The 27,597-nt window shown below is 44.3% G+C and overlaps 1 protein-coding gene across 1 annotated transcript in view; it reads left to right on the top strand.

Annotated features, from left to right (window-relative positions):
- LOC132834281 (dynein axonemal heavy chain 8-like) overlaps positions 1-27,597 on the top strand; it is a 1,170,382-nt gene that overhangs the window by 277,201 nt on the left and 865,584 nt on the right. Inside the window, exons 14-15 of the mRNA XM_060853001.1 lie at positions 11,368-11,467; positions 18,183-18,302. Of these exons, the coding sequence (XP_060708984.1) occupies positions 11,368-11,467; positions 18,183-18,302 (220 nt within the window). The remainder of the gene's footprint in view (positions 1-11,367; positions 11,468-18,182; positions 18,303-27,597) is intronic.

A 27,597-nucleotide genomic window follows, 5' to 3' on the forward strand; every position in this document is an offset into this window, starting at 1 on the left:
TTGTCCAATGGTCTGGTAGAAAGAGCAGTCCAAGTATTGAAAGCAGGCTTAAATAAACAGGCTATAGCTTCATCCAATACCAAACCGTCTTGGTTCCTGCTCGATTATAGGACTACCCCTCGTACAACTGGAGGAAAAGTGCCAGCAGAGTTGCTGATGTGGAGAAGACTCTCCACCAGATTAAACTTGATATTCTCATACCTGGGAAGAGGATGAACTGGCAGCAAGAATGCTAATGCCAGCCACTTGCCTCCTCTCAGCAATAGGACCAATTTACTTCAGGAGACAAAGTTGAATGTACCAAACCATGGAAATGGCCCAGCATGGGTACAAGGTGAGTTCGACACAGTCAGGTTCTGTAAGCTCCAAAGTTTGGATAGGTAAGGCAGTCCTGAACAAACATGTAGATTATCTGAAAGTTGCTACTGCACAAGTGAGGCAGGAACAAAACATAATGAGTAAATTTAATAAATATTTTGTATTAGTTTTTACTGTGAAGAAAGAAAGGGAGGCTCGAGAACACAGGGAAATAAATATTGATATTTTAAAAATTGTTCATATTACAAAAGAGCAAGTTCTGGAAGTCTTAGAGAATAGAAACGTGGATAAATCTCAGGACCCTATAGAATGTATCCCAGAATATGTGAGAAATAAGGGAGGAATTTATGAGACCCCTTGGATAAATATTTGTATCATCCATAACCAAGAGTGAGGTACCTGATGACTGGAGTGTGGTTGATGTTGTAGCTTTGTATAAGAAGAGTTGTAAGGAGAAAACAGAAAACTATAGACTTGTGAGTCTGACTTCGGTTGTGGGTAAATTAGAGTCATAGAGATGTACAGCATTGAAACAGACTCTTTGTTCCAACTTGTCCATGCCTCCCAAATATCCTAACCTAATCTAGTCCCATTTGCCAGCTCTTTGCCCATATCCCTCTGAACCCTTCCTCTTATACCCAGCCATATATCTTCTAAATGTTGTAATTTTATCAGCCTCCACCACCTTCTCTGGCAAGTCCTTCCATACATGCACGACCCACTGCCTGGAATAAGTTGCCCCTTAGGCCCCTTTTAAATTTTTCCCCTCTCACCCAATACCTATGGCATCTAGTTCTGGACTCCCCCACCCTGGGGATAACACCTTGTCTATTTACCCTATCCATGCCCCTCATGATTTTACAAATCGTTATAAGGTCAGCCCTCAGCCTTTGACGTTCCAGCCTATTCAGCCTCTCCCTATAGCTCAAATCCTTCAACCCTGGCAACATCCTTGTAAATATTTTCTGAATCATATCAAGTGTCACAACATCCTTCCAATAGGATTTAGGGTGAGCTTGCCAATTGGATAATTGGCTTAATGGCAGGAGACAGAGTGGTGGTAGACAGGTGGCCTGTAATCAGTGGTGTTCTACAGAGATCAGTTCTGGATCCTCTTTAGTTTGTCTTTAAGATTAGATTCTCTACAGTGTGGAATCAGGCCCTTCGGCCCAACAAGTCCACACTGACCCTCCGAAGAGTAACCCACCCAAACCCATTTCCCTCTGACTAATGCACCTCACACTATGGACAATTTAGCATGGCCTATTCACCTGACCTGCACATCTTTGGATTGTGGGAGGAAACCGGAGCACCCGGAGGAAACCCACGCAGACACAGGGAGAACGTGTAAACTCCACTTAGACAATCGCTCAAGGCTGTGTGGCCCTGATGCTGTGAGGCAACAGTGCTAATCACTGAGCCAACATGCCGCCCACTAATAAATGATTTGAATAAGAATATCATAGGCATGGTTAGTAAGTTTACAGATGACACCAAAATTAATGGATTAGTACACAGAGAAGACTTTCTGAGATTACAAAGAGATCTTGATCAAATGGGTCAATGCGCTGAAAAATGGCAGATGGAAATCAGTCTGGATAAAGTGGGGTATTGCATTTTGGTACAACAAACAGGGATCGGACTTATACAGTTAATGGTGGGGTCTTGGGCAGTGTTATAGAACAGAGGGATCTAGGGGTTCAGGTACATTTAGTATGCTTGCCTTCATTGATCAGTCCTTTGAGTACCGAAGTTGGGAAGTCATGTTGAGGTTGTATATGATATTGGTGAGGCCTCTTTTAGGTTTCTGTGTCCAGTCTGTTTGCTCAGTTGTAGGAAGAATTTTATTCTACTTGAGAGGGTTGAGAAGAGATTTATCAAATTGTTGCTGGATATGGAAGATTTAAGTTATAAAGAAAGGCTGAGACTTCTTTCACTGAAATGTAGGAGGTTGAGAACTGACCTTATATCAGTTTTCAAAATCATGAGGGGCACGGATAGAATTAATGGTAGGTGTCTTTTTCCTGAGAAGGGCAATTTCAAGACTAGGGGACAATGTTTTAAGGTGAGAGGAGAGAGATGTAAAAAAGGACATGGAGGGATTTTTTTTCCACAGAGGGTGGTTTGTGTGTGGAATAAGCCTCCAAAGGAAGTGGTGAATATGGAAACAATTACAACATTTGGATAAGTACATGAGTAGGAAAGATTTGGAAGGACATGGGTCAGCAGGCATGTGATAGTAGTTTAGTTTCGGATTATGTTGGCAAGGACTTAAGGGTCTGTTTCCATGCTGTATGTCTCAATGACTGTGGCTCTATATCTGGCCCCTCAGAAAGACAGTCGGAAACTGTGGGTGCTCCCCCTCTGTCGAGCATTAAGGAAACCTCATGATCTGAGATGGTTGCAGCCTCGATACCATTACTACCAGAAGAAGAGGAAACTCTCCTAAGATGGTCTTGGCAGAGGAGGCATGCTGCCCATGTCTGAGTCCAAGTCAGAGGAACCAGATCCAGAGATGAAACATCACAGGAGAAGCTACAAGCGAAAGAGCATGCCTACAATCCGGGATTTAGGGGACAGGGATGCAATGACTGGAACCATGGCCAGGTGGATCTCATTGATTCTGAGATTCTTGATTGGAGTTGTTAACCTGGGCCAATCAGGGGAGCCCTGGTTGACAAATATAAACAGGAGTGAGGCGGTAGTGTGGGGGTTAATAATAAAAAAAAATATAAACAGGAGTGAGGCGGTAGTGTGGGGGTTAATAATAAAAAAGAAAAAGAAAAAAAAATATATAAACAGGAGTGAGGCGGTAGTGTGGGGGTTAATAATAAAAAAAGATATAAACAGAAGTGAGGCGGTAGTGTGGGGGTTAATAATAAAAAGAAAAAGAAAAAAAAAGAAAAAAAAGAAAAAAAAGAAATAAAGAAAAAAAGTATAAACAGGAGTGAAAATATAAGCAATGCTGCAGTTAGGTGGTAGTGTGGGGGTAAAGTAAAAGAAAAAAAAAATTAAAAGAAGATAGGAGATTTAGAATCACCTAAAAAATATAAACAGGAATGTCAGAGAGTCTCCTTAGACTAGGGAGTGACTTTGAGCTGGCTGGTAACAGCCCATTTACAGTGCACATGCAACTAAAAGGTGACTGGTGATGGGATTCTGGCCTCTGTGCAGTTATTTCACCATATCTTAATAATTTACCAATAATTTTGATTTATTGTCACATGTATTTTATAGTAAGAATGCAATAAATACAGTGAAAAGATTTCATTTGTTGCCACAACATGGAGACATTTTGAATAATTTCAGAAAAAGGAAAAAGAAAAGAAAAGATATAGCTTGGAGAGAGTTCATCAGCCTAAGGAAGGAATAATGCCATTCAAAGAAGGTTCACCATCCGGGGCTCACCATTCCTGGACTATGATTTTCTTATGATGAGAGTTTGAGTAAATTGGGCTTTTACTCATTGGAGTTTCAGTGAATGAGAGGTGAATTATTGAAACATATGATTCTGAGGGATCTTGACAGTGTGGATGCAGAGATGTTTTCCTTTTTGCAAGAATCTGGGATCAGAGAGCCTAATCTCAAATTAAGGGGTTATCCATTAGAGATGAGGAGGGTTTATTTTCTTAAAGAGGGAATTTGTGAAATTATGTATGATGGAAAGTTTATGATGTTGGGTCATGAGGAATATTTAAAGGTGAGAGATTTTTAATGAGTCAGGGAATTAAGGCTTTTGGGGAAAAGGCTGAAATACTGAGTTGAAAATTATAAAATCAGCCATGGTTTTATAATGGGGATTGAGGTTGCCAAGGAGAAGGTGTTCGCAATTCTGGAAAGTGTGAAAATAAATAAGTCCCCTGGGCCAGCTGGGATTTATCCTAGGATTCTCGGGGAAGTGAGGGAGCAGATTACAGAGGCATTGGCTTTTACCTTTATGTCGGTCATTGTATACAGGAATAGTACCAGAAGACTGGAGGATAGCAAATGATGTCCCCTTCATCAAGAAAGGGAGTAGAGTCGAGAGTGTGTTGCTAGAAAAGCACAGCAGGTCAGGCAACATCCGAGGAGCAGAAGAATCAACGTTTCAGGGAGTAGCCATTCATCAGGAATGAGGCTTGTGGGTCGGGGTTGAGAGATAAATAGGAAGAGGGTGGGGTTGGGGGCAAGGTAGCTGGGAAAGCAAAAGGTGGATGAAGGTGACGGAGAAGGTGATAGGTCAGAGGGGGGAGTGATGAACAGGTCTGGAGGGTGGTGGCGAGTTGGAGACTTGGACTGGGATAATGTAGGGGGAGGGGAAATGAGGAAGCTGCTGAAATCCTCATTTATCCCTTGTGGTTGCAGTGTCCCAAGGTGGGATATGAGGCGTTCCTCCTCCAGCCGTCAGTGGTAATGGTTTGGCGGTGGAGGAAGCCCAGGACCTGCATGTGCTTGACGGAGTGGGAAGTGGAGTTGAAGTGTTCAGCCACGTGGTGGGGTTGGTGGGTGCAGGCATCCCAGAGATGTTCTCTGAAATGATCTGCAGGAAGGCGTCCTGTCTCCCCGATGTAGAGGACCTCTGCTGCATCTGTCCCCGGATGACCAATTCCACCTCAGAAAGTCCCAGATGGCCTCCTTCTTCCATGATCGTAACTTCCCACATAATTGACGATACCCTTCAGCACATCTCCTCCACTTCATGCGCCACCGCCCTTCAACCCCACCACCCCACCCCTCCCAAAGCCACAAAGACAGAACCCCCATCCCCCCCACAGGTCCTCACCTTCCACCCTACCAACCCCCACGTACATCACATCATCCTCTGCCACCTCCAAACAGACCCCACCACCAAAGATATATTTCTCTTCCATCCATATCAACATTCCAGAAAAACCATTTCCTCCGCAACCCCCCGATCAGATCCCCCCCGCACACACAAGCCCACACCCCACTCCTGGCACCTTTCCCTGCCACCACAGGAAGTGCAAAACCTGCACGCACACCATTCCCCTCACCTCTGTCCAAGGCTCCAAGGGATCCTTCCACATCCATCAGTAATTCACCTGGACCTCTACCATTGTCATCTACTGCATCTGTTGCATCCAGTGCAATCTCCTCTACATTGGTGAGACAGGACACCTTCTTGTGGATCATTTCAGAGAATATCTCTGGGACACCCACACCCACCAACCCCACTGCTCCATGGCTGAACACTTCAACTCCCTGTCTCACTCCGTCAAGGACATTCAGGTCCTGAGCCTCCTCCACCACCAAACGGTTACCACCCAACGCCTGGAGAAAGAATGCTTCATATTCCGCCTTGGAACCCTGCAACCACATGGGATAAATGTGGATTTCAACAGCTTTTTCATTTCTCCTCCCCCTTCACATTATCCCAGTCCCAAGCCTCCAACCCACTACCAACTTACAGACCTGTCTATCACTCGTCCCTCTGACCTATCGTCTCTCCCTCACCTTCATCCATCTATCGTTTTCCTGGCTACCTACCCCCACCCATTTGTCTCTCAACCCTGACCCACAAGCTTCAGTCCTGATGAGGGGCTTATGCCTGAAATGTCAATTCTTTTGCTCCTCGGATGCTGCCTGACCTGCTGTGCTTTTCCAGCAACACGCTCTCAACTCTGATCTCCAGCATCTGCAGTCCTCACTTTCTCCAAGAAAGACAGTAGAGACAACCCAGGTAATTGCACACCAGTGAGCCTTACTTGCTTGTGGGCCAAGTGTTGGAAAAGTTTGTAAGAGATAGGATTTATAATCATTTAGAAAGGAATAATTTGATTAGAGATAGTCAACACAGTTTTGTGAATGGTTGTGCCTCACAAACCTTATTGAAAAGGTGAGGAGAAAGTGAGGTCTGCAGATGCTGGAGTATCAGAACTGAAAATGTGTTGCTGGAAAAGTGCAGCAGGTCAGGCAGCATCGAAGCCCTTCCTGATGAAGGGCTTATGCCTGAAACATCGAATTTCCTGTCCCTTGGATGCTGCCTGACCTGCTGCGCTTTTCCAGCAATACATTTTCAGCGTTATTGAAAGGGTGACCAAGTAGGTGGAAGAAGGTAAAGTGGTTGATGTGGTGTATATGGATTTCAGTAAATTGATAAGGTTCCCTACAGTAGGCTTTTACAGAATATACAGAGACATGGGATTGAGGGTGATGTAGCGATTTGGATCAGAAATTGACCAGTTGGGAAAAGAAGGAGGGTGGTGGTTGATGGGAAATGTTGTCCTGGAGTTCAGTTATTAGTGGTGTACCATAATAATCTGTTTTGGGTCCACTGCTGTTTGTCAGTTTTATAAATGACCTGAATGAGGGCGTAGAAGGATGGGTTAATAAATTTGCAGATAACATTAAATTTGGTAGAGTTGTGGATAGTGCAGAAGGATGTTGCAGGTTACAGAGGGTCATAGATAAGCTGCAGAGCTGGGCTGAGGGGTGGTAAATGGTGTTTAATGTGGAAAAGTGTGAGGTGATTCACCTTGGAAGAAATAACAGGAATATTGAGTACTGGGCTAATGTTAAGGTTCTTGGTAGTGTGGATGTGCAGAGAGATCTCTGTTCATGTGCATAGGTCTCTGAAAGTTGCCACCCAGGTTAACAGGGTTTTTAAGAACTTGCATGGTGTATTAGCTTTTATTGGTAGAAGGATTGAGTTTCAGAGCCATGAGGCCATGTTGCAGCTGTATAAAACTTGGCTGCACTTGGAGTATTACGTATAGTTCTGGTTGCCGCATTATAGGAAGGATGTGGAAGGGAGCAGTGGAGATTGATGAGGATATTGCCTGGAATGGAGGGAAGGCTTTATGAGGAAAGGCTGAGAGACTTGAGGCTGTTTTAATTACAGGGAAGAAGGTTAAAAGATGACTCAGTAGAGACATAGGAGATGATTAGAGGATTAGATAGGGTGGACAATGATAGCCTTTTTCCTTGGATGGTGATGGCTAGCACGAGGGGACATAACCTTGAACTGAGGTGTGGTAGATGTAGCACAGATGTTAGCAATAGTTTCTTTACTTAGAGTAGTAAGGGCATGGAATCCCATGCCTGTAACAATAGTAGATTCGCCAACTTTAAGGGCATTTCAATGATCATTGGGTAAACATATGGGTGATAATGGAATCATATATGTTAGATGGGCTTCAGATCCTTCACAGGTTGACACAACATTGAGGGCAGAAGGGCCTGTACTTTCTTGTATTGTTCCATGTTTTATGATCTTATTGAATGGCAGAGTGAACTTGATGGGCTGAATGACCTGCATCTTATTGATCTTATTTGTTATGATCTTTTTTGTGAGAGTAAAGCTGAAGCTTTCGTTTCTCTAATCTTGTTCGTATCAGATGTTGTTTCCTGGTGGAAGTGTAAAATAAATTATGAAACAACAGTGAAATGGTCAATTAAAGTTAAATTACATAATTTAAAAACAACTGTCCTGAGGTGGTGAATATTGGCCTGAATTTTGCGAAGATTTGTAACTCAGGTTGAGGTTCTGGATGTCAGTTTGTACACTGAGCTGGAAGGTTCATTTTCAGATGTTTCATCACCATACTAGGTAACATAATCAGTGAGCCTCCACTGAAGCGCTGGTATTAGTGACTCACTTTCTATGTATGTGTTTAGGATTCTTTGGTTTGGTGATGTCATTTTCTGTAGTGATGCCATTTCCTTTTTTTTCTCAGAGGGTGATAAATGGGGTCCAAGTAGATTTGTTTGTTGATAAGAGTTTGGTTGGAATGCCATGCTTCCAGGAATTCTCTTGTGTGTATCTGTTTGGCTTGTCCAAGGATGGATGTGTTGTCCCAGTCCAAGTGATGTCCTTCTTCATCCATATGTAAGGATATTGGTAAGAGTAGGTCATGTCTTTTTGTGGCTAGTTGATGTTCATGTAATCTGGTGGTTAGTTCTCTGCCTGATTGTCCAATGTCATGTTTGTTACAGTTCTCACAAGATATTTTGTAAATGACATTAGTTTTGCTTGTTGTCTGTTTGGGGCCTGTCAAGTTTATTCATTGCTGTTTTTGTCTGTTGGTGGGCTTGTGGACTACTATAATACCAAGAGGTCTGAGTAGTCCAGGAGTCATTTCAGAGATGTCCTTGATGTAGCGGAGAGTGGCTAGGGTTTCTGGATGCATTTTGTCTGCTTGTTTGGGGTTGTTGCTGAGAAATTGGTGGACTATATTCATTGGGTATCTGTTCTTTTTGAATATGTTGGATAGGTGATTTTCCTCTGCTCTTCATCGTCCCTCTGTGCTGCAGTGTGTGGTGGCTTGTTGAAATAATGTTCTAATACAGCTTTGTTTGTGGGTGTTGGGATGATTGCTTCTGTAGTTCAGTATTTGACTTGTATGTGTTGTTTTCCTGTAGAGGCTGGTTTGAAGTTCCCCAGTGGCTGTTCGCTCTACTGTGATATCTGGGAATGACAGTTAGTTGTTGTTTTCCTCCTCTTATGTGAATTTTATGCCAGTAAGGATATTATTGATGGTCTTGATCATCCCAACATCCAAGTTTGCTTTAAACTGGCTTAGAGTCTGCTCAATCATGCAGTCCTCCAAAACGATGTGTCCAAATAACCTCCAACACTGTGACATAAGCCCTGAGCATTACTGGCACACAACCTTTTCCCTTAATCTTTCTCACCACCCAGCACCCCTAGCGTCTCGTCTTGCTAATAAGGGGGAAGAAACAGGGATATAGGAACATGTAACTTACAAAGGGCATTCAAGATATTCAACTCTTTATATCTGCACAAGATCATTTCTATTCTAATCATTTAATTTTATGCATGGGATATGGGTATCATTGACAAGACCCATATTTGCTGTCCATCATTAATTGCCCTAAGGGAATGGTGGTAGAGCCGCTGCTGTCTTGAACCATTTATTTTGGGTGTTGGTACAACCATGGTCTGTTAGGAAAGGAGTTTTGAGACTGGGACCGTGAAAACGTGGTGACCGCGAATGGGCTTCACTCTATTTTCCTGTCTGTCTGTCCATATCATTTGTCTTAGAGTCATAGTCGTAGAGATGTACAGCACAGAAACAGACCCTTTGGTCCAATTCGTCCATGCCGACAGGATATCCCAACCCAATCTAGTCCCACCTGCCAGACCTGGCCCATGTCCCTTCCTATTCATATACCCATCCATGCCCCTCATGATTTTATAAACCTCTATCAGGTCACCCCTCAGTCTCTGACATGCGAGGGAAATCAACCCCAGCATATTCAACCTCTCCCTATAGCTCAAATCCTCCAACCTTGGCAACATCCTTGTAAATCTTTTCTAAAGCCTTGCAAGTATCACAACATCTTTCCGATAGGAAGGAGACCAGAATTGCATGCAATATTCCAACAGTGGCCTAACCAATGTCCTAGACAGCAGCAAAATGACCTCCCAACTCCTATACACAATACTCTGACCAATAAAGGAAAACATTCCAAACGCCTTCTTCACTATCCTATCTACCTGCGACTTCACTTTCAAGGAGCTATGAACCTGCACTCTAAGGTCTCTTAGTTCAGCAACACTCCCTCGGACCTTACCATTAAGTGCATAAGTCCTGCTAAGATTTGTTTTCCCAAAATACAGCACCTCACATTAGTCTAAATTAAACTTCATCTGCCACTTCTCAGCCCATTGGCCCATCTGATCAAGATCTTGTTGTAATGTGAGGTAACCCTCTTCGTTGTCCACTACACCTCCAATTTTGGTATCATCTGCAAACTTACTAACTATATCTCTTATGCTTGCATTCAAATCATTTATGTAAATGAAGAAAAATAGTAGATCCAGCACTGATCCTTGTGGCACTCCACTGGTCACAGGCCTCCAGTCTGAAAAACAACCGTCCACCACCACCCTCTGTCTTCTACCATTGAGCCAGTTTTGTATCCAAATGGCTAGTTTTCCCTGTATTCCATGAGGTCTAACCTTGCTCACCAGTCTCCCATGGGGAACCTTGTTGAACGCCTTACTGAATCCATATAGATCACATCTACCACTCTGTCCTCATCAATCCTCTTTGTTACTTCTTCAAAAAAACTCAATCAAAATTGTGAGACATGATTTTCCACGCATATAGCCATGTTGACTGTTCCTAATCAGTCCTTGTCTTTCCAAATACAAAAAAATCAAAGTTAAAAATCACAACACCAGCTTATAGCCCAACTGGCAAATGATGAAGTAACAGCACTCTGAAAGCTACTACCTCCAAATAAATCTGTTGGACTATAACCTGGTGTTGTGTGATTTTTAATTTTGTTCATCCAGTCTAACACCGGCACCTCCACATCAAAAAAAAATCAATTCAGGGTGTGGTGATCTGGAAATAAAACACGAGAGGAAAACAATTACATTGATTGAAAACACTTGCCTGACATTGAACTGAAGGCAGATCTCAGATGGTGTACCTTCGACTCATGATATCAAATGAAGCATGGTTTAAGCCTCCCTACTTACCTCGTTGATTGATCAGTGTTGCTACCGACAACACAACTTCCTGCTGTAAACTTCAAAAATGTGAGAATATACTTTAAATGCAACCAGCAGTGTACAGAAGCCTGAACACACACACACACACACACAGACACACACACACACACACACCAGTTTCTACCCTACTGTTGTTCGAATATTGAATGGACTCATAAACTCTTAATATTCGCCTGTACCTATGTTTTTATTTTTGCCGCTGTTTACCTATTATTTACTTATCTTTGCTACTTAACTATGTGATCTGCCTGCATTGCTTGCAAGACAAATCTTTTCATGGTACCTCGGTACACGTGACAATAAATTCAATTCAATTCAATTCCCTGCTGCTGACCCTGTGATGCATGCCTATATTATAGATTATCATGCAAATGATTATTCATCCTTCAGTTTGAAAAGAATGAAAATAAATTCATAAATTCTAGACTTGTTTCTTAGAATTCTTAGGGAAAATCAAAAGAAAATCAAAAGGCAGTTTGAATAAATTATGAAGGAGTCATGCTTGAGACTTATGGCAGTAAATATTAGATTTCAGTTTGTATGTGATAAATTTGTTTTACTAGATTTCAGAGTTTGAATATACCATCCCTTGAGTCAGAGATTGAAGTTATAGTTGAACGTATTATCCAGCACTATGCAGGAGAGTTAATGTTTGTAAATAAGGTAAGAATTATGTCTTTACCTTTTTGATGTACATTTTCATGTCTATTGGTTGCGGGTGTCCTTAGATATTGTCTACAATATGGAACTATCATCTCTGTTTTCCAGTTTCCAAGGAAGGAAGCAGATGGGAGCTGCCCAGTCTGCATGTTAGAATTTCATATGCTGTTGAGTATAAATCAGAACTACTCAAGATTTCCTCATAGTACACCACTTCCAGCCCAGGAATCAACCATGCTACAACTCCTCCGATTCATCCTTGACCACAACGTCTTCACCTTTGACAACTAGTTCTTCATCCAGACACACACAATAGCCATGGAGAGACTATGCCATTTTCTTTGTAGCCTGCAACACATCATTGATGATAATTAACCCCTCACTAAAATCTTTCTTACGCCTCCACTTCTTGTCTCCTTGCCAAACCTTAAACAGACCAATGTCTGCAACAAACTACCCACCCTTCAGGAAATCGTCAGCCACAACACCATACAATCCTGTCAGGGCAGCCCCTGCAAGACATGTCAGACCATTGACATGGATGCTACCATTACACATGGGGACACCACCCACCATGTGCACGGCAGATAATCATGAGACTCGGCCAACGTTGTATATCTTGTATTTTTTAGATTAGATTACTTAGATTACTTACAGTGTGGAAACAGGCCCTTCGGCCCAACAAGTCCACACCGACCCGCCAAAGCGCAACCCACCCATACCCCTACATTTACCCCTTACCTAACACTACGGGCAATTTAGCATGGCCAATTCACCTGACCCGCACATCTTTGGACTGTGGGAGGAAACCGGAGCACCCGGAGGAAACCCACGCAGACACGGGGAGAACGTGCAAACTCCACACAGTCAGTCGCCTGAGTCGGGAATTGAACCCAGGTCTCTGGTGCTGTGAGGCAGCAGTGCTAACCACTGTGCCACCGTGCCGCCCACAATGTTGCAGGCAAGGATGCCCAAGGCATGGCATATTGGGTGAACCCATGCAGACGCTATGACAACAGATAAATGGACAACATGCAAAAATCACCAGACAGGGATGTTTCCTCCCACTGGGGGAACATTTCAGCAGTCAAGGACATTTGGCCTCATATCTTTGGGTAAATGACCTCCAAGGCAGACTTTGTGATACACAACAACACAGAGTTGCTGAGCAGAGGCTAATAGCTAAGTTCAGTACCCAAGAGGATGGCCTCCACCAGGACCTTGGGTTGATATCACACTACAGCTGACCCCACCAAACTATACATTCACACATGCACAAGTAAACACGCAAATGCGCGCGCGCACACACACACACACACACACACAGTCTCTCACACACAAGCGCACAGACACTCTCACAGACCTTCTCTCATACACACCTACATTCTCATATACACACACTCTCAGATGCATATAATCCCTCACACTCACACACACACTCTCTCAAACATGCAGTGTTGCACACACACACATGCATACTCTTAGATGCATAGATTCCCTCATACTTGCACCCGCTCTTTCTCAAATGCATATTCTCTCTCCCCCCCCCCCCCCCACACACACACACAAACACGCACACTCGCACATATAAATCTGTGTTTGTGTTTGCAAATTTGTGTTTACAAATACATTCTATTTTATTCAAAAGGCACACAATTTGTAGACAGTTGGTCAATGTGACATTTTTTAAGGTCCTATTTTGGAAATAAAACCAATCCAACTCCAGGTTAAGACACAGACAGACTCCAAAAAAGACCTCATGCCTAAAATACATTGTCTGACCCAAGATGTCACCTCCTTTATATTGATAACACCTTAAGTTATCTCAGGGCAGTGACTTGAAAAAATTCTGGGATTTGCATATTAATCAATTGAAACCTGCATGTCCATTCTTGCTGATTAAAGATTTAAGTGCCATGTTAGATGTACTCAATTTGTTTGCATGGGTTGTATGATTGCTTTTCATTATAAATTCTCTGTTTAAGGTCTTCCTCTCTCACTAGCACCTGATAAAGGAACAGCACTCTGAAAGTTAATGTTTTCAAATAAACTCGCTGGACTATGAACCAGTGTCATGTGATTTTTAACCTAAATAACAGGAATTAAAATAAAATGAGGTTAGATTTAGCTAGCGTGAACTGTAAGTACAAATAAACTCGCCCTCTTCAAATCTATGAGTTACATTCTCGAGGAATTCCACGAGATTTGTCAACTTGATTTCACGTCTCTAAATCCATATCGACTCTGTGGAGATCCTGTCACATTTTCCCAAGTGCACTGCTATTAATGGACTTTTATGATGGACTTCAGTATTTACCCCATGACTGATGTCAGGATAATTGGTCTATAATTACTGATCTTCTCTTTGCCTCCTTTTAATTTAAATAATGGGTTTACATTAGCTACCCTGTAATCCATACAAACTGTTACAGAGTCTAAAGAATCATGAGAGATGACCACCAATGCATCCACAACTTCTCGGACATTGGTGGTCATCTTTCATGTATTTGTGCAATTAATTCATCCACTGTATTGCGAATATGTTGCACAATAAGACACAAAGCCTTGATACTTGTATTCTTAACATTACTTGTCTCTTAACCCTAATTTTTCACTGTAGCCCTGTTTGATCCTGGCTCTTAATTCCTCTGCCTATCATTTTTCATATTCTCCTTTCTGACTTTTGTGGTTGTTCTTGGCTCCTCTTCTTCTGACTCAACCCCCTGCAATTTTAGTTTAAACCCTCCCTAAACGATCCAGTAAATACTCCCTCAGGACATCAGTTCTCGTCCCGCCCAGGTGAAACTGATCTAGGTTTTACTGGTCCCATCTCCTCTGAAATCTTCCCCCTTTATCATATTGTCAAGCACACTTTCATCTGATATATCCTGTTATTTCTACTCTGACCAGCACAAAATCCTATTTTTGAGGTCCTACATTTTAACCTACTTCCTAACACCCTATATTCTTCCTTTGGTACCTCACCCCTTATTGTTCTATGACTGCTGGCTGTTCATCATCCCCACCACTACTACCAGAATATCCTCCAGCTGCTCTGAGACATCCTTGACCCAATCACCAGTGAGGCAACATACCATCCATTTGTTTCATTTGTGACCACAGAAATACAAATCTATTCACTTTACAATTGAAAACACCATAACTATTGCATCCCAATAATTTTTACTCCTCCGTTGTGCAGCAGAGCCAACTTTATCCAATATATGTGGCTGTTGAACTAAAGAGATGGTTGTTGGCTTCAGGAAGGCACAGAGCGACCACTCTGCTGGACATTGATGGCTTCCCTGTGGAGATTATTAAAAACCTGAATTTTATTAGTGTCCACCTGGTGGAGTATCTCATCTGGTCCTTCAACACCAGATCCATAGCCGAGAAAGCCCAGCAGCATCTCTACTTCCTGTGTCGGTTGAGGAAAGCCCATCTTCCATCCTCCATCCTCATCACATTCTGCAGAGGATTAATTGAGAGTACCCTGAGCAGCTGCATCACTGCCTGGTTTGGGAATTGCACTGTCTCGGATCATAAGACCCTACAACGGATAGTGAGGACAGCTGAGAACATCATTGGGGTCTCTCTTCCCTCTATTACAGACATTTACTCCACATGCTGCAGTTGCAAGGCTAACAACATTGTGGGTGACTCCACACATCCTTCATTCAAATTCTTCTCCCTCCTGCCAACTGGCAGAAGATACTAGAACATTCAGTCTCTCATGGCCAGACAGTGCAATAGTTTCTGCCCCCAAGTCATCAGGCTCCTTAACACAGGATAATCACACTCAGTTCCATTTGCAATTTTCAGTCGACTTTTTGAATTGCTTATAAAACAATGTTTTATTAATGATCATTCATTGTTACATTGTAATTTGTCCACCACTGTGCCTATTGTCTTGTCTTGTCAGGAATTACTGTGCTGTCTTGCATGCTTTGCACTTCTCTATGCACTTTATGCTACCCTGTGTATGACTGTATTCTTGTGTAGTCTGTGTTCATACAACACCTTGGTCCTGGAGGAATGCTGTCTTGTTTTTATTGTAGCAGCTATATATAGTAGAAATGACAAATAAACTTTCTCTACTCAACTCTACTCTAGAGTATTCTATTGGTGATTTCCCCTGTGAGGCCATTTCCCTCAACAGTATCCGAAGTGGAATGTCTGTTTTGCAGTTGAACAGCCACAAAAGATTCCTGCGTTGTCTTCCTAGTCTCATTGCTCTGCCTGATGGCCAGCCATTTCCTTCCTAGGCAAAAATGAGGACTGCAGATGCTGGAAACCAGAGTTTAGATCAGAGTGGTGCTGAAAAAGCAGAGCAGGTCAGGCAGCATCCGAGGAGCAGGAAAATCAATGTTTTGGGCAAAAGCCCTTCATCAGGAATAGAGGCAGGAAGCCTCCAGGGAGGAGAGATAAATGGAGGGGGGAAGGGAGAAGGTAGCAAAGAGTACAATAGGTGAATCGGGAGAAAACAAGAATATAGCATTGAGATGTGGGATCAGCCATTCTCATGTTAGATGGCAGAGCAGGCTTAATGAGCCAAATGGTCTGCTCCTCCTAGTTTGTATTTCTATCTATATTTCTATCAAGCAACCAGCATGATTGGCACCATATCCTCAAACATTCACTCCTCCAGCACTGTCACTTAGTGTCTGCAGTGTGTTCCATCTACAAGATGCATTGCAGAATTTCACTAAAGCTCTTTAGGCAGCATCTTCCAAACTGTCCAACACTACCATCTACGTAGACAAGGCAGCAAACAAATGGGAATATCGCCTGCAAGTTCCTCTCAAATCCACTCACCATCCTGACTTGGAAATATGTTACTATTCCTTCACCATTACTGAGTCAAAACCCTGGAGTTTCTCACCCGACAGAATTGTGAATCTAGGAGAAAGTGAGGACTGCAGATGCTGGAGATCAGAGCTGAAAAATATGTGGCTGGAAAAGCGCAGCAGGTTAGGCAGCATCCAAGGAGCAGGAGAATCGACGTTTCGGACATAAGCCCTTGTTCAGGAATGAGGAAGGTGTACCAAGCAGGCTAAGAGAAAAGGCAGAGAGGAGAGACTTGGGGGGGGGGCATTGGGAATGCGATACATTTACTATAAACCGACTGACTCCCACAGCTACCTAGATTACACCTCCTCCCACCCTGCCCCCTGTAAAAACGTCATCCCATACTCCCATTTCCTTCACCTCCGCCACATCTGCTCCCAGGAGGACCAATTGCAATACCAAACAACCCAGATGACCTCCTTCTTCAAATATCGCAATTTCCCCTCAGACGTGGTTGATGATGCTCTCCACCGCATCTCCTCCACTTCTCACTCCTCTGCCCTTGAACCCCGCCCCTCCAATTGCCACCAGGACAGAACTCCATTGGTCCTCACCTACCACCCCACCAACCTCCAGATACATCGTATCATCCTCCGTCATTTCTGCCACCTCCAAACAGACCCCACCACCAAGGATGTATTTCTCTCCACTCCTGTATCAGCATTCTGGAAAGACCACTCCCTCCGTGAGTCCCTCGTCAGGTCCACACCCCCCACCAACTCAACCTCCACTCCCGGCACCTTCCTCTGCAACCCCAAGAAATGCAAAATTTGTGCCCACACCTTCCCCCTCACTTCCCTCCAAGGCCCCAAGGAATCCTTCCATATCTGTCACAAATTCACCTGCACCCGATGTGGCCTCCTCTACACTGGGGAGACAGGCTGCCTACTTACGGAACGTTTCAGAGAACACCTCTGGGACGCCCGCACCAACCAACCCAACTGCCCCGTGGCGGAACACTTTAACTCCCCCTCCCAAACCGCCAAAGACATGCAGGTCCTCGGCCTCCTCCATCACCAGACCATGGCAACACGACCCCTGGAGGAAGAGTGCCTCATCTTCCACCTAGGAACCCTCCAACCACAAGGGATGAATGCAGATTTCCCCAGCTTCCTCATTCCCCCCCCTCCCCCCACCTTATCTCAGTCCCAATCCTCGGACTCAGCACCGCCTTCTTGACCTGCAATCTTCTTCCCGACCTCTCCGCCCCCACCCCCTCTCCGGCCTATCACCTTCACCTTAACCTCCTTTCACCATCGCATTCCTAACACCCCTCCCCCAAGTCCCTCCTTCCTACCTTTTATCTTATCCTGCTTGGCACACCTTCATCATTCCTGAAGAAAGGCTTATGCCCGAAGCGTCGATTCTCCTGCTCCTTGGATGCTGCTTGACTTGCTGCGCTTTTCCAGCAACACATTTTTCAGAATTGTGAATCTGTCTGCATTAAGAGACTACAACATTTCAGAACTTTTCATAACCACTTTTTCATGGAATTTTCACTTGCATTTAATTCCGATCTTATCAGTGATGCCCGACATTCTCTAAGTACATTAAGGAAGTGTCAGTGTTTTTCCTATTTTTCCTGTCAAATCAGAGCTGTTTGCATGATTTGTAAACATAATATAAGGTTCTACAGAAGTTTAGTTCTCTTTTAAAATCCAACTGTATTTAATCTATTTGATTACTCGTGTCGACTATTGCTTATCTAAAGAATCTAAAATGTAGAAGATCTGACCAAGAAAATCTGACAAAACAACTATACCGACCTTCTTGTACTTGATCTTTACTGATACAATATGCAAAACATATCCTTTTTTGTTGAATTAGCCAGTATTTTTCCAGTTAATTTAGTTTCTACTTCTGTTTCCAGCACTATCAACTTCATAAAGAGGACCCACCACTTGCAAGAAACATGCCTCCTGTAGCTGGAAAGATACTGTGGATTAGACAGCTCTTCACACGCATTCATGAGCCCATTGACTATTTCTATGTAAGTAATTTTATTGTGAAATTGTTAAATAACAGTTAATTTATACATATGTAACAGCCAGGCATCAAATCATTCCTGAAACAGAGCTAAGGTTTATGTAATTGTTCCAGGAAGGCTTTATAGCCTGAAAACAGATGCTGCCAATGGAAACTTAGCTTTCCTGGAAAAGTAGAGCATGCTAATTGTTATCCTCTTCAGTTTGTGAGTTCGTACTCACACTATGACAGGCATAAATGTTTGTTGTTTAGCACCACATAAAATGGATCAAGAATATATTGGATTGTTGCAAATTTTAAAATGGTTTATAACAAAAAAGTAGAAACTTCTGGAAACAACATTTCATATGCACGTTTATCTGTGGAGAAATAAATAACCGTGTTTTATGTCCAATATTAGTCTTTCTTGGACTTGGGACAATAATCCTGGTTGAGATTTTTAAGTTAAATATTGTGTCAGGTATGTTCGTAATTGTCACTTCCAGCATTGTCTTGAGTGCATTTCCTCACAGGATAAACTGCTTTTTAGTTCATTACACATGCATGCAAATTATTGCGCAAGTTGAACAATAAGTCATATGGATCAGGTAGCCAGGAAGTTCTCACCCCACTGGGTGAGGTTTTAAAGGCCATATGGATAGGTCCTCACTCGATACAGCTCGGCAGCATTGCTGAAGCCTACGTTAGCCATCCCCATTCAGAGCACAAATACTGGCCTCAAGATGAATGAAACCTTGCTGTAGATTATGCTGTAGACCATCCAAGAAAGAAGAAAGGTCCTCAACCCAGGGATGATAACATGGGGCTTTTCCATTAGAATTGTATGTGCAGGAGAAACTTGAATGGCAGATCAGTTCCAGTTGCTTGCACAGATACTTGAATCCAATGCAAGTAAAAGATAAACAATTTCTGAAAGTCTAAGTGGCATCATCTTCTCCCTGTAAATTCACGTTCATATGGGTATCACTCATTCTAACTGCACAGATGTATCATAGGGCAATTGTCTGCAAGCCTCAGCATCAGGTGGAAGATGTGTACTGATCACTGTTTTAATATTTCCTGGAAACTGTGTCCGTGATTAGTTGCTGTGGAAGGCCCAGGATCTGATATGGCCATGAATGCTCGTAAAACACGAATGCCATCACATTCAATCCTCTTTGTCCATTTGCAGGATAAGATTGCTAACCACAGGAAGGGGAGGGGAGTTGGATATAAATCACCAACTCAAATGAGGAGCTTTACAGATTACAGATCTGGCCATTTCTCTACCAGCAATAGGACTGCAATGAGAATTCAGTGATGACCATTGTGGTCTGTTCTTCTCAGATATGCTGGCAATTTCACATGGTAGTCCATATAAAGGATTTAGGTTTAGTAAGGAATTGGAGTCCCTTTTGAAAGGGAAGAAGGCGGCATATGTAAAGATGAGGCGTGAAGGTTCAGTAGGGGCGATTGAGAGTTATAAGGTAGCCAGGAAGGAGCTAAAGAGGGAGCTAAGAGAAGCGAGAAGGGGACATGAAAAGTCTTTAGCTGGTAGGATTAGGGAAAACCCAAAGGCTTTCTATAGGTATGTCAAGAATAAAAGGATGACTAGGGTAGGTATCGGTCCAGTCAAGGATAGTAGTGGGAAGTTGTGTGTGGAGGCAGAGGAGATTGGAGAGACATTAAATCAGTACTTTTCATCAGTATTCACTCAGGAACAGGACACTGTTGCTGATGTGAATATGGAATCACAAATAATTAGAATGGATGCCCTGGAAATATGCAGGGAAGAGGTTTTGGGAATATTGGAAAGGATGAATATAGATAAGTCTCCTGGGCCTGATGGCATTTACCCCAGGATCCTATGGGAAGCTAGGGAGGAGATAGCAGAGCCATTGGCCTGGATTTTTATGTCGTCGTTGTCAACAGGAATAGTACCAGAGGACTGGAGGATAGCGAATGTGGTCCCATTGTTCAAGAAAGGGAGTAGGGATAGCCCTAGTAACTATAGGCCAGTGAGTCTGACTTCAGTGGTGGGCAAAGTCTTAGAGAGAATGGTAAGGGATAAGATTTATGAACATCTGGGTAGGAATAACGTGATCAGGGATAGCCAGCATGGTTTTGTGAAGGGCAGGTCGTGCCTCACAAACCTTATTGAGTTCTTTGAGAAGGTGACTAAGGAAGTGGATGAGGGTAAAGCTGTAGATGTTGTGTATATGGATTTTAGTAAGGCGTTCGATAAGGTTCCCCATGGTAGGCTAATGCTAAAACTTCGGAGGTATGGCATTGAGGATACATTAGAGGTTTGGATTAGGAATTGGCTGGCTGGAAGGAGACAGAGGGTAGTAGTTGATGGATTATGTTCATCTTGGAGCGCAGTTACTAGCGGTGTACCACAAGGATCTGTTTTGGGACCATTGCTTTTTGTTATCTTTATAAATGATCTAGAGGAAGGACTTGAAAGCTGGGTAAGCAAGTTTGCGGATGACACAAAAGTCGGTGGAGTTGTGGATAGTGAGGAAGGAAGTGGTAGGTTACAGCGGGATATAGATAAGTTGCAGAGCTGGGCAGAAATGTGGCAAATGGAATTCAATGTAGCTAAGTGCGAAGTCGTTCACTTTGGTAGGAATAACAAGATGATGGATTACTGGGCTAATGGTAGGCTACTTGGTAGTGTGGATGAGCAGAGGGATCTTGGTGTCTATGTACACAGATCTCTGAAAGTTGCCACCCAGGTAAATAGTGCTGTGAGGAAGGCATATGGTGTACTGGGCTTTATTGGCAGAGGAATTGAGTTCCGGAGTCCTGAGGTCATGTTGCAGTTGTATAAGACTCTGGTGAGGCCTCATCTGGAGTATTGTGTGCAGTTTTGGTCGCCATACTATAGGAAGGATGTGGAAGCTTTAGAACGAGTGCAGAGGAGGTTTACCAGGATGTTGCCTGGAATGGTAGGAAAATCTTATGAGGAAAGGCTGAGGCACTTGGGGCTGTTCTCATTGGAGAAGAGAAGGTTTAGGGGAGATCTGATAGAAGTGTATAAGATGATTAGGGGTTTAGATAGGGTAGATACTAAGAACCTTTTACCGCTAATGGAGTCAGGTGTTACTAGGGGACATAGCTTTAAATTAAGGGGTGGTAGGTATAGGACAGATGTTAGGGGTAGATTCTTCACACAGCGGGTTGTGAGTTCATGGAATGCCCTGCCCGTATCAGTGGTGAACTCTCCTTTATGGTCATTTAAGCGGGCATTGGATAGGCATTTGGAAGTTATTGGGCTAGTATAGGTTAGGTAGGATTCGGTCGGCGCAACATCAAGGGCCGAAGGGCCTGTACTGCGCTGTATCCTTCTATGTTCTATGTTCTATGATTGTGCATCTTCAACAAATTCACAAGATCATAGGAACAAAAGGAGGCCTTAGACCCCACTGTCACTATCCCCACCCTCTAGAACCCCGAAGGGAACACTACCCCTGCTCATGATTCCACCCCCATTCCCCTCACCACCACACCCACTCCAGTTACAGGTTCCACCCCCACTCCCAGCTCCACAACCACACCAGATCCCAGCCCCCAGCCGTGCTGAGTTTTCACCATCCCCCCAGACCTCCCCTCACTGAGGACTTGCCTTCATCCCCCTCCGTCCACGCATCAATGAATTTAATATACTCCGTGACGTTGTACAATTCTTCCATCGCCTCCGCCTCCGAGCTTACTTTCACAATCAGGATTCCCGCCCACCTTCCGAGGACCCCTTCGCTCACGTCCAACACACTGCATCCACCTGCACACCCCGCGCTGGCCTATTACCTGCCCTTGACCTCTTCATTTCCAACTGCCGCTGGGACATTAACCGCCTCAGTCTGTCTACCCCCCTCCCCCACTCCAACCTCTCACCCTCACAACACGCAGCCCTCCAATCCCTCTGCTCCATTCCCAATCTCACCATTAAGCCAGCGGATAAAGGGGGTGCAGTGGTAGTCTGGCGCACTGACCTCTACACCGCTGAAGCCAAACGCCAACTCGAGGACACCTCTTCTTACTGCCCCCTCGACCCCACCCCCCATCACCAAAGCATCATCTCCCAGACCATACAGAACCTCATCACCTCAGGAGATCTCCCACCCACAGCTTCCAACCTCATAGTCCGGGAAGCCCGCACTGCCCGGTTCTACCTCCTTCCTAAGATCCACAAGCCTGACCACCCTGGCCGACCCATTGTCTCAGCATGCTCCTGCCCCACTGAACTCATCTCCACCTACCTCGACACTGTCCTATTCCCCCTAGTCCAGGAACTCCCCACATAAGTTTGAGACACCACCCACGCCCTCCATCTTCTCCAAGACTTCTGTTTCCCCGGCCCCCAACACCTTATCTTCACCATGGATATCCAATCCCTCTACACCTCCATCCGCCATGACCAGAGCCTCCAAGCCCTCCGTTTTTTCCTCTCCAGACGTCCCTAACAGTACCATTCCACCAACAGTCTCATTCGTTTGGCCAAATCGGTCCTCACCCTTAACAAATTCTCCTTTGAATCCTCCCACTTCCTCCAGACCAAAGGGGTAGCCATGGGCACCCGTATGGGCCCCAGCTATGTCTGTCTCTTTGTTGGCTACATAGAACAGTTAATCTTCCGTAATTACCCTGGCACCACTCCACACCTCTTCCTCCGCTACATTGATGACTGCATTGGCGCCACCTTGTGCTCCCGCGAGGAGGTTGAGCAATTCATCAACTTCACCAACATATTCCACCCTGACCTTAAATTTACCTGGACCATCTCTGACACCTCCCTCCCCTCCTGGACCTCTCCATCTCCATTAATGACAACCGACTTGACACTGACATTGTTTATAAACCCACCGACTCCTACAGCGACCTGGATTACACCTCTTCCCACCCAACCTCTTGCAAAAATGCCATTCCGTATTCCCAATTCCTCCGCCTCCTCCGTATTTGCTCCCAGGATGACCAGTTCCACCACAGAACACACCAGATGGCCTCCTTCTTTAGAGACCGCAATTTCCCTTCCCATGTGGTTAAAGATGCCCTCCAACGCATCTCGTCCACATCCCACACCTCCGCCCTCAGACCTCACCTCTCCAACCATAACAAGGACAGAATGCCCCTGGTGCTTCGCGTAAACCAAATCATCCACCGACATTTCCGCCACCTCCAAACAGACCCCACCACCAGGGATATATTTCCCTCCCCACCCTTTCCGCCTTCCACAAAGACCGTTCCCTCCGTGACTACCTGGTCAGGTCCACGGCCCCCTACAACCCACCCTCCCATCCAGGCACTTTCCCCTGCCACCGCAGGAACTGTAAAACCTGCGCCCGCACCTCCTCCCTCACCTCTATCCAAGGTCCTGAAGGAGCCTTCCACATCCATCAAAGCTTTACCTGCACACATCCACTAAGATCATTTATATTATCTGTTGCTCCCGATACGGTCTCCTCTACTTGGGAAGACTGGCCGCCTCCGAGCAGAGTGCTTTGGGGAACATCTCCGGTACACCCGCACCAATCAACCACACCGCCCCGTGGCCCAACGTTTCAACTCCCCCTCTCACTCTGCTGAGAACATGGAGGTCCTAGGCCTCCTTCACCGCCGCGCCCTCACCACCAGATGCCTGGAGGAAGAACGCCTCATCTTCCGCCTCAGAACACTTCAACCCCAGGGCATCAATATGGACTTCAACAGTTTCCTCATTTCCCCTTCCCCCACCTCACCCTAGTTCCAAACTTCCAGCTCAGCACTGTCCCCATGACTTGTCTGGACTTCTCCTACCTGCCTATCTTCTTTTCCACCTATCCACTCCACCCTCTCCTCCCTGACCTATCATCTTCCTCCCCTCCCCCACTCACCTATTGCACTCTATGCTACTCTCTCCCCACCCCACTCTCCTCTAGCTTATCTCTCCACGCTTCAGGCTCACTGCCTTTATTCCTGATGAAGGGCTTTTGCCCGAAACGTCGATTTCACTGCTCCTTGGATGCTGCCTGAACTGCTGTTCTCTTCCAGCACCACTAATCCAGAATCTGGTTTCCAGCATTTGCAGTCATTGTTTTTACGTCCAATTTTGGTGTCATCTGCAAACTTGCTCACTATATCTCTTAAGCTCACATCTAAATCATTTATATAAATGACGAAATGTAGTGGACCCAGCACCGATCCTTGTGGCACTCCACTGGTCACAGGTCTCCAGTCTGAAAAACAACCCTCCACCACCACCCTCTGTCTTCAACCTTTGAGCCAGTTCTGTATCCCTCTATTCCGTGAGATCTAACCTTGCTAACCAGTCTTCCATGGAGAACCTTGTCGAACGCCTTACTGAAGTCCACATAGATCACATCTACTGCTCTGCACTCATCAATCTTCTTTGTTACTTTGTCAAAAAACTCAATCAAGTTTGTGAGACATGATTTCCCATGCACAAAGCCATGTTAACTATCCTGAATCAGTCCTTGCCATTCGAAATACATGTACATCCTGTCCCTCAGGATTCCCTCCAACAACTTGCCCACCACTGACGTCAGGCTCACTGGTCTATAGTTCTTGTCTTTACCACCTTTCTTAAACAGTGGCACCACGCTTGCCAACCTCCAGTCTTCCAGCACCTCACCTGTGACTATCGACGATACAAATATCTCAACCAGAGGCCCAGCAATCATTTCTCTGGCTTCCCACGGAGTTTTCGGGTACACCTGATCAGGTCCTGGGGATTTATCCACCTTTAACTGTTTCAACACATCCAGCACTTCCTCCTCTGTAATCTGTACATTTTGCAAGATGTCACCATCTATTTCCTTACAGTCTATATCTTCAACTAAGGGCAACAGCTTCTCCTTATCCACTCTGTCTATGCTCCTTATAATCAGATTGCCCCTTGATCTTCACTGTTCCAATGAAAATAGCCCAAATCTATCCAACCTTTCTTTGTAACTTAAATGTTCCATCCCATACAACATCCTGGTTAATCTCCTCTGCATCCCCTCCAATGCAATGACATCCTTCCTATAACGTGGCAACTGGAACTGCACACAGTATTCTAGCTGTGGTCTGAGCAAAGTACTATACAATTCCATCATGCCTTTCCTGCTTTTGTTATCTATGCCTCAGTTGATAAAGGCAAGTGTCCCATATGCCTCTACTACCACTGTACTAACATGCCCTTCTGCTTTCAGAGATCTGTGGACAAACACGCCAAGGTCCCTTTATTCCACGAAACTTCCTTGTGCCATGATTCCTTTCAACACCTACATTTCCCAACCTCTCACCATTTAAGAATTTTTTTTTTCCTTTCTGTATTTTTCTATTAAAGTGAGTAACATCAGACTTATTCACATAACATTCAATCTCCCCTTTCTAAGCCCCATTGAAGCTTCCTTCCATCCACCTCATAAGTTGTATAACTATCCAGTTTGGTATTATCAGCAAATCTGGAAATATTATACTTGATCTCCACATTTATATAGATTGTGAACAGTTGTAGATCTAGCACTGACACTTGTGGTACTTCACTGGTAACAAAAAAGGAACCGGGATGGCAGTCAGTGGACTAGTATGCACCTGTCAGATGTGGGAGATCAGATCAATCCCTGGCAACCATATCTGCAGGAAGTGTGTCTGGCTGCAGCTCCCCTCAGGCCGCATGGATTGGTTGGAGCGATGATAGGATGCACTGAGGAACATGCAGGAGGCAGAGATTGTGATAAAGAAAAAGTTCAGGGAGCTGATCACACCACACGTTCAGTAGATGGGTGAACACTAAGAGAGGATGACAGGTAATGCGGGAGTCTCCTGTGTCTATCCCCCTCTCAAACAAGCATACTGTTTTGATATGTTTGGGGAGGCGGGTGGGATAGCCTCTCAGGTCTATGGCACTAATCTGGCTCTGCTGTGAAGGAGGATATTGCAAAGTTCAAGCAAGCAATTGTGATAGGGGACTGTCTAGTCAGGGACACACACAGAAGTGCTTCAGTGGCTGTGAGTGAGATTCCAGGATGGTGTATTGCCTCCCTGTTGCCAGGGTCAACAAAATCTTGGAGCAGTTGCAGCAAATTTTGAAAGGGGCGCATGAGCAGCTGGACATGGTTGTAATACTGGTACCAACAATAATGGTAGAAAAAGGGATGAAGTCCTGCAGAGTGAATATAGTGAGTTAGGTAGGAGGTTAAAAGTGTGCTGTCCTGGTGCCATGTGCAAGTGAGAGTAGGAATAGGAGAATTAGGCAAATGAATGCTTGGCTGAGGAGCTGGTGCAGTGAGCAGGGATTCAAATTTTGGATGATTGAGATCTTTTCTGGGCAGAAGTGATCTGTACAAGATGGACAGGTTGCACCTTAACTGGATGGGGATAATATTTCCAGTGGGGAGATTTGCAAAACCTACTTGTGAGGGTTTAGTCTGGCAGGGGAGTAGATCCCTAAGCTGTGGTGAGACTGGTACAGAAGTTAAAGAGAACAAGTTAAATAGATAATTCAGGCAAAAACATGGTAGAGAATGAAAGAAGACTGATGAATTAAAATGCATTTATTTCTATGCGTGAGGCATGACAGGTGATGCCGACTAACTCGGGGTATGGGTGAGAACATGGGACTTGGATACCCTAGCTATTATGGAAACATGGCTGGGGGAGCGACAGAACTGGCAGCTCAATGTTCTAGGATATAGATGCTATAAGAAGGAGAGAAGGGGAGGCAAGAAAGGAAGTGGAGTAGTGTTTTTGATTCAAGAAATCATCACGGCAGTAATTAAGAGGATATGCCTGTAGAATTGTCTGGTGAAGCTATGTGGGTGGTGTAGTGATTAGAATGAGGTCAGCCAGTTCGACCTGATATGATTTCCCTGATTGGGGCTGTTAACCTGGACCAATCAGAGAGTCCTGGCTGGCAGATATACAGAACAACCTCGATTATCTGAACAAGATGAGTGGGGAGTATTTTGTTCGGATAACTGATCTGTTCGTACACAAAGGAAGCCAGACTAAACATAAAACGTAAATAAGCATGTTTACAGAGTTTTTATTCCATTCAGTCAATAAAATGTGTACAAACAGTGGATATTGCTTAAAAATTCATGGTATTTTACAAATAAGATAACTTTTTGTGTAAATAAAATTCATTGAGGTGGTCGCCAAATCCACAAATATTCCTGAAGCACTCTGTGTGTTTCTGGAGGAGATTTGAGGAACTAACGCTGTGACCTACCGGAAAGTTTGTTTAAATCTATCATTTTGATGAGTCTGCTATTTAAACGAATTAATTTTTGCAAATTGCACAAGTCTGGTTAAACTGAGAAGGACTAAATCCT

Source organism: Hemiscyllium ocellatum, chromosome 3 (assembly GCF_020745735.1).
Source record: "Hemiscyllium ocellatum isolate sHemOce1 chromosome 3, sHemOce1.pat.X.cur, whole genome shotgun sequence".
In the NCBI taxonomy this organism is placed as follows: domain Eukaryota; kingdom Metazoa; phylum Chordata; class Chondrichthyes; order Orectolobiformes; family Hemiscylliidae; genus Hemiscyllium; species Hemiscyllium ocellatum.